Raw genomic sequence first — 8,007 nt, forward strand, 5'->3', positions numbered from 1 at the left:
TGTGTTCTGCTTTCTACTCTGCCTTTACAGCACAACAAACACTGTGCCTCGGCAGCCCCGCACACAACAATGCCAGCCGCTCTGCTGGAAAGAGCCAATTAATGCCGAGGGGGGAAAGCGGATTTCGAACAAGTAGTGACTACAATTTTAATTAGCACTTCTGTCTCTTGTTGCTAGAGCACTCTCAGCGCAGGGCAGGCATCTACGGCCATTGTTCCACACAGTCTCTCCGCTGACAGAGACCTAGTGAACTATCCCACACGGCTGTTTTCTCTTCCCAGAGTGATGAAAGAGTGTGCTGTTAGGGCTGCTCCATTCTTGACTGAAAGGAGAGGGGGATGTGTGTCTGAGTGGGGGAGTGCTGTGAGCTGGAGCCGACACCTGAGCCCTGAGCACAGGCAGAGCAGTGCTCCCAAGCCGGGCCCCGGGGTCTCTGTTCTGTTTGAACCTCCAACCGAATTCAAAATACTTCATTCAATGCGTAATTGTGCTCAAATTGACTTTCTTAAAAATCTATTTTGAGTTGACAATTGACTATAGTGAGATCTCATCTGGAGCAGAGTGCCACAGAGGGACGGAGTTCAATCCATGACCGGGACTATTCCAATACTGGGTGCAAGTCTTTCTTCACACTTAGCGCTCTCTCTCTGTGTCTGTCTGTCTCGGTGTAAATTGAGTTTTTGATGAAGCTGTCATCTATATCCAGTAGGGAACCTCAGTCGCTCTCTGATGCAGATATGACCCTTTGTGAAGCTGAAATATCTATCTCTGGCACTCTCAATGGACTGACAGTCACACAGTTGGCATTACTTGCTATAATACATTTTCACGTATATATTGGATATAAAAATAAATCACTGAAACAGAGTCATCACCTGAGGTTTATTGTGATAGAACGATAAGGTTAGTATTTACTTTCAGGAATGATATGGATTTTTCTCTGCAGTAAAATAACGAGGGACTTTGCATTCGATGTGTGGGTGTGAATTACATGCAGAGGTTTTTATAACCTGCAATACTGAGAGTTTAATGCTGGAATCTCATTGTACTGGCAGCTGTTTCGGCTCCCTTACTTCTCCTCTCTCTTCTTCTCTTCCACCTCCTCCATCCCACTCCATCACCTCTAATAAGTGACCACAATACTGTCCAGTCCTCAGCTCGAACAGTAAACCAACACTGTTTCCCTCTCTCCCCATCTCCCAGCTCCAACTTCTTCTCCACATTGCCCATTTTCTGAGCCCCGACGACTGTTTATTAGACTATTAACTGGCTGATTTGCAAAGGCGTATCTAAAGACAGCTGGGCTGGATGGTCAGGACAGGTAGAGAGTTTTGTTCCTCCGGGTTCTCCTCCGTATACACAGTACAGTTTGCCAATCGGTGGCCTGGTGCTGCTTCCCGGCCCGTCTCCCGTTCCCCTCTCCCACAGCGCGGTCTGCCAGCCTCCCAGCTGACCTACATTCCCTCAACAGCCCACAGCCAAACGGCACAGGGCTGCTGTGTCACATTCATTCATTCACACGCATGGCAACACTCGACAATTTAAGAATGCCTGCAAGACCAAAGACATCTTTCCTGAGAGCAAATTAAACCAATTTAATGACACCGAGCCGGAGAAGAAGGAGCGGCCCTTGGCTTCCCGTGCAGCCTGTCGTGATGAACCCAATAGCCCCCTCAGGCGGCCCCTGAGACCCCCGCACCCCCCTGCACCCACCCCGCAGACCCTCTCAGATCCTTCCTGTCTTCAAGAGGCAGTGTTCCTGTCTGGTGAGAGTGCACTAACGCAGAAACAGAAAGAACACCACCCTACTCTATTAGTTAGCCTTGGCTCAGAGATAATACAATTGCAACACAACACAAAGCCTAAATACATGTGTGTGAGTGATTGAGTGTGAGTGAGTGTGAGAGCAAGGGGGCGTACAATGTGATCTTTTCTCCCACAGACAGACCCTGCAGGGTTAATTCTCAGTAAAAGATGTTAATCTTATTGATGACCAACAGTCAGAAGTGTGATTCTCCCCCGAGGGGGTTCTGTGTACTGGGTGGGTGCAATGGGACCTGATAGATGGAGAGTCTGGTATTTTGTATCCCTCCGTGTTGCTCACACTGTTTTAATTTATTTTAGCCTTCCACCCAAACATTATAAAATTAAAATTCATCCAAGTTCATAAGTGTGATCTGAAATAAACAATAATACTGTCATCAATGCATGGATCTCATTTATAAAATGTATTTTGCATGGAACAATGCAAACAAGGGAAATATAATAAGCTATTGTTTGGTATTCAATGTTAATATTTGTATGTATTATTCAGGACTATGGCCTAAATAGGTTAATACAATCTTGAAACAGTCTCTGTGGTCAGTAAGAGAAGATTTAGCTCATTGTGTTTGTATTGTTGTGGGAGATATTCCTCTAGTTGCTGTGTGTCCATATCCTTGTTTTGCCACTAGAGGGGACTGTTTCATAAAACTAATTAAAAAAGTGGACATGCAAATGAAAACCCTGCTAAAATACATCATCTGTTATCATGGAACATACATTAACAGGTTTCAAAAAGGGATAAACTACACCTTTGCATTCCCTCTTTATTAATTCTACTTGTACTGAGTTTCAGTTGAGTTATTACTAGGAATAGTAGAGCACAGTAGAGTGTGGTGGGAGCCCCCAGAGAGATACAGTGTGTGTGTGTGTGTGTCTGGCAGGCTGGAGTCACCATTGATGTGGAGCTGCACATCCCCAAACACGCCACGGTGCTGCCGCCCGCCAGCCCCCCGATGCGTTACAACGTCTACCTCTACAAGGTGCCGCGCTCCCCAGGGCCGAGGCGGGGCTACGACCCACAGAGCACCCAGTCCCTGCCTCCCCTGCCCAGCAAGAGGCCGCACAGCCGCCTGGACAAAGCCTGCACGCCCTGACGTACTGACATGATCACACCAACACACTGGATCACTGACCTGCTGGCACACTGAGACACTGACACACACTTGACTCACTGACTGACTCACAGGGAGAATATACTGTATTTGTACATATACAAATAAAATGTATTATATATTTTGGGCATCTGAGCCACATCATTCATAACAGCAATTGACCAAATCTCGAGTGACAGAATTGAAAAATAACAGCTGCATGCTCTTGTCTGACGTCCTTCTCCGAGATGTGTCTTCTGCAGGGTCAGATTACAGGTATGTGATCAGGAAACTGCACGAGTGAAATCTCCAGGTGAAGGGAGTTCTGTGTCCGCCTGCTGAGGTTTGACAGCTGGGTTTATTTGTGCAACGGACTGCTGAGGATTCACCTCCCATCACAGATCAAAAGAAGAGACACTGCTTCTCCTGAGCTCCTAAAATAGACCTGGATTTAATACAGATCATTGTACTGTAAATCTTAATTCACCTTCCAGTTTCTTCCTTTTCATGACGTCACTTGAAATGCATCTGTACAGAGACAGTGATGAGGATAAAGCAGCTGAGAGATGTCTTCTCTGAATGGCTGTGGCTCATTAGAGGTTGTGCTCTGAACTTCTGACCATGTGAATGTGGGGGTGGCTATAAACAAATGCTTTGCAACTTAGCAAGTACCCAAACCAGTAAAAACAAGCACATAATTACATAAATAATAAATAAAGAAATCAATGTTTACATTCTAAAAATGTTGTCCTCTCCTTTTTGTGTATTTCTAGCTCTGGTGCATGCCTAACTACCATGTATACACTGTTCTGTCAGCTTTAACTGCTGAGTCCAAACATAATCACAGGATATTAAAGGACAATACAGCTGCCCCTGCCAGGCCCCTGCCCGAGCCCACACACTGCGCAGAGTACTGACCACAGGGATACACAACCCCACTGCTACACAAGGGCAGAGACATACAGAGAAGCATGGGGAGGGAGAGCAGAGAAACAAGTAGATGACGCACAAACCATGGAGTTGGAAAACAGAGCAAGATAGAAATACTCACAGAAAATACAAGATGGATAAACGGAGAGAGAGAGAGAGAGCGGGGGAGGTGCTGTCTCTGTGATTGTGCAGTGAGTGTGAGAGGAGCACCATGCTCTCTAATTCAACGGGACACTGGGCCAGCAGCTCACATGCACAGAAACATAAATAGAAGGGGGGGCCAGCAGTCACATCCACTGAGGACCCACACTGCCCAGCGCTGGGGACTGAACTGGGTCAATTATCACAGGACATTGAAGGGGTGGGGGAGGGTTTAGTTGTATACATGCTGCTTAAAGACAGAGAGAGAGAGAGAGAGAAAAAGAGAGAGAGAGAGAACATGATAACAAACACTGGTACAAGTTCCCACCCCAGCCTCTCATACCCAGGCACTGAGACACGCGCTGGGGCCCCCAGGGACACCAACCTACACGATCAACATGAATCATTTACTAAATTGCCATTTTTCAAATATAGTTGTGGAATTTGAAATCAGAACAAAAGCATCTGGTTCAGAGTCCGGGGTCCCCGGCATACAGAGAGGAGTGGGGGAGCTCTGAGGGCATCTGTAATATAACTGTTCCTCCTGTTTTCCCTGTGTTCCCTTCCCCAGTCTCACCCCCTTTCCCTCTCTCCATCTCCACCTTTCATTCCCTCAATTTCCCTCTCCCTCGTCTCTCTCTCCCTCCCCAGGCCTCTTTCTGCAGGTTCAGTGTAGTGAGGGGATCAGGGCCTTTGTGACCCTGGGATTAAATGACTGCGCTCCATTAGCCACACCGAGACACCAGGACAGGGACACAGACACACACTGTCTCCCGGACCACAGCAATAAGGGGAGGATGAGCTCCCCCTACTGGCCATTCAGCACACTGTCCCCTCAAAAAAGTGTAAAGCACAGAACTGTTACCCAGGAGCCCTTTCTGCTGCTCTCCTACCTCCTACACCCCCATCACAAGACCCTGAATCAGCCAGTGTGTGGGGCTGGGTGGAGGGGCCGGCGTGGAGATTAATCCCCCTCTGCTGAGCCAGGCGTCAGCGCTGAGAGTTAAACATTCCCAGGCTGCCTCTCAGCTCAAGGGGAGTAACAAAGGACACCAACGGCTAATTAGCATGGAGTGCAAGAGCTGGGGGCGGGGGACGGGAGAGCGGTCCAGGGCCACACTGTGGGGAAACAATCCCCACACTGCTGCACAAACACGTCTTTGTTCCCCCCTCACTGCCTGCTCTCCCAGGCCCCTCGCCCTGCCTCCTCCCCATCTCCTCCTCTCCTTTATGTCCTGCCCAGGCGATGCTGGGGAGCCCCAAGGAATGGTCATCAATCATGGTGTGAACCAGAGGCCCGTCCCTCTCTCGTCCCTCTCTCTGTGGGTGAACTTCTGCCCCACTGTGACACTGGAAATGACATCACTAAATTATAGCTTAGACCACAGGAAATAACCTTGTGTGTGTTGTTTCTAGATTCCCACACTCACACACACACACTTTACTGTGCACATTTCTTTTTTAAAAGAAGAGAAGATTAATTCCATTGAATCCTGCCATGCTCTGTTCTGTTGCATTTAAATACTGTCGACAGTAAACATACAAAAATATATCAATCTGTATGTCTGTCCTCTGATTTGCAAACGAAAATAAGACTCTTCAACACCCCTTTGAGGTTCGCGTTTTTCAAATCAAGCGCGACCGACGCGAGTAGTTTGTCCCTCTCCGGCTGTGTTAGATGTAGTCGCGGTGCCAGTGCGCAGGACAGGGCGATGTAAACAACGTGGGGAGACACACAAACAGCGAGCAGGTCAGCCAGTCCGACACCAAACTGCAGTATAATCCGAACCGAGCGGTGCTGAGGACCCTGATGCGCAGGAGGTGTGTGTTTCTGAGTGACAGTCTGCCCAAAATAACCCTGGCATCGGTCAAACCCAGCATGCACTGCAGTAGCGCCACGCTGTATGAATGTGCTGTTTGATCTGGAGCTGTATCCGCTGTGTTATGTGTAACGTTGTTAATTCAACTCTTCTGGCATTACGTCTGTGCATTCATTAAATAAAACGTGCCCTTGTCTTTATCGCGACAGGTATTCCCAGCACCCGAGTCGTGAAAAGGTATCGAGGGAAAATCTGAACATCTGCAGTACTCCTGCAAGCTACTCCTGCCATGTTTCCAGAGCTCAACAGCATCCTGAACACCAGCCCTGAACACTGCCCACGGGTACTCTCTCTCTCTCTCTCTCTCTCTCTCTCTCTCTCCTCTTCATGTGTGCCTGTAACTTGTATTGCCATCTCTGTATGTCTGCAGGGGGAGTTTGTCCTGGTGTCAGACAGACAGGCGGATGCATCTTTCCTCATCCATCACTTTCTGTCCTTCTACCTGAGAGGTGAGCGAAAGAGTGACCCCGTGACCACAGACGTGTCCCTGGCTGCGGTGCTGGCATTCGGTTGTGCCCGCTGCCAGTCTGGTCTGGACAGTGCCCTAACCGCGATCTGTGTGTGTCTGTGTTCTCAGCGGGCTGCAAGGTGTGCTTCCTGGGCCTGGTGCAGTCCTTCAGTCACTACAGCGCGGTGGGCCAGAGGCTGGTGAGTGACACAGCGCTGCTTTGTGTGTTAGTGTTCGTGTGCGCTGCCGTGTTTAACCGGTCTGTGTGTGTGTGTGCAGGGCGTGAACCTGGTGCAGGCGAGGGACAGGGGTCAGCTGGTGTTTCTGGAGGGGCTGAAAGACTCACTGGGCACCCTGCTGCAGGAGGAGCCCGGCCCACACGCCAACACCCTGGACTTCCTCAGGTATCTCTCTTTCTGACTGTCTCTCGCTCTGGCGCTGGCACACCGATCTTGCCCTGAGGAATCTCATCCCCTTTCTCTCTGACTCCCTCCCTCCTGTCCTCCCTCTTGAGATTGCTCTCTCTGCTCTCTCCCCAGCTCCCCGAGGCCAGAGCTGCGCCAGCTGTTTGAGTTTGTGCAGAGATCAGTGTCCCCGGGGCCAGGGGAAGAGGGGGCCGGCCCAGTGCTCATCGTGGACGACCTGAGTGTGCTGCTCAGCCTGGGACTCAGCCCCTCGGCCCTCACGGACTTCAGCCACTACTGCAGGGCCGCGGTCTGCACCGAACTGCAGGTCAGACGCCGAGGCCTTCGTTCTCCTTTGAATGCGTCTTCTGATGTAGTACACAGTGCCGATTTCCTGTCACTGATGTTTCTCGCATGTGCTTTGGTCTGTCTGTGTGCGTCTGTCCTGCTACTGTGCCGCCCTGCAGGGCAGCGTAGTGGTGCTGGTGCGCACTGCGGAGGAGGAGGAGGAAGAGGAGGATAAAGGCTCTGGATTACTGCTGGCTGGCCTTTCTCACCACAGCAGCCTGGAGCTGCGAGTGCAGGGCCTGAACACCGGCCACTGCAGGGACATCCACGGACAGGTGGGTGACTAGTGTGCAAACACGTGAGAGTGGAGGTGTGTGTATGAGTCTGCGCTGCTGTGGGAGTGTCAGTTGTCCCAGGGCTGTGTGTGCTGTTTCAGTCAATGGGATGCTGTGTTTTTCAGCTGGAGCTGTGTTGGCGGAGGGGCAGCAGTGCCAGTGGGCCAGCAGAGCGGCGGCGGGTCCTGCAGTACAAGATCCAGGACAGGGGCGTGTCTTTCTTCGCCAGGGGCACCTCCAGCGCCGTGTTGTGACCCTCCCACTCTGACCCCCTGGCTCCCCAACACACCCACACATGCACCTCAACACAGTGGAACCCAAATGCCGTGGGTCTCCCAGGGGTCGGAGCACAAGTCAGGGCACAGGGACACAGGAGGACTGCAACAAGAGAAGGTCATTTTGATGAGTGACCTCAGCGCTTCACCCGCAGTGTGATATCCTCGAGTCGCCCCCAGCCCGAGCCAGAAGAGTCTGAGAGAGTGCTTTCCTCCGTCACGTAGCACGCTCTGCTTTTGGGCACCAGACTTGCCGTGAGAGAGATGCACAGGATTGGATGGGATTGGAAACTGTAAAAATAAACAAATAAACTGTAAAAAGTCACTGTCTCAGTGTCTGCTTTTCTGAGATGAGGTGACAGTTTATACCTGAGCATCTCCTGGAAGTCAA

General features: G+C 50.4%; 1 protein-coding gene across 1 annotated transcript; it reads left to right on the top strand.

Moving 5' to 3' along the window:
- Window positions 1-5,524: 5,524 nt before the first annotated feature.
- On the top strand, window positions 5,525-7,941 carry elp6 (elongator acetyltransferase complex subunit 6). The gene is made up of 8 exons (XM_066691486.1): window positions 5,525-5,807; window positions 6,016-6,149; window positions 6,237-6,315; window positions 6,444-6,514; window positions 6,594-6,718; window positions 6,854-7,046; window positions 7,186-7,341; window positions 7,467-7,941. The coding sequence occupies exons 2-8, from the start codon at window positions 6,096-6,098 to the stop codon at window positions 7,593-7,595; spliced, it is 807 nt and encodes a 268-aa protein (XP_066547583.1). The 5' UTR covers window positions 5,525-5,807; window positions 6,016-6,095; the 3' UTR covers window positions 7,596-7,941.
- Window positions 7,942-8,007: the final 66 nt, after the last annotated feature.

Source organism: Amia ocellicauda, chromosome 18 (assembly GCF_036373705.1).
Source record: "Amia ocellicauda isolate fAmiCal2 chromosome 18, fAmiCal2.hap1, whole genome shotgun sequence".
NCBI lineage: Eukaryota > Metazoa > Chordata > Actinopteri > Amiiformes > Amiidae > Amia > Amia ocellicauda.

Coding starts and splice junctions, on each gene's coding strand:
- elp6 (XM_066691486.1), top strand. CDS start 6,096: ATGTTTCCAGAGCTCAACAGCATCCTGAACACCAGCCCTGAACACTGC. Junction 6,515..6,593: donor GCGCGGTGGGCCAGAGGCTG/GTGAGTGACACA, acceptor GTGTGTGTGCAG/GGCGTGAACCTGGTGCAGGC. Junction 7,342..7,466: donor GCAGGGACATCCACGGACAG/GTGGGTGACTAG, acceptor TGTGTTTTTCAG/CTGGAGCTGTGTTGGCGGAG.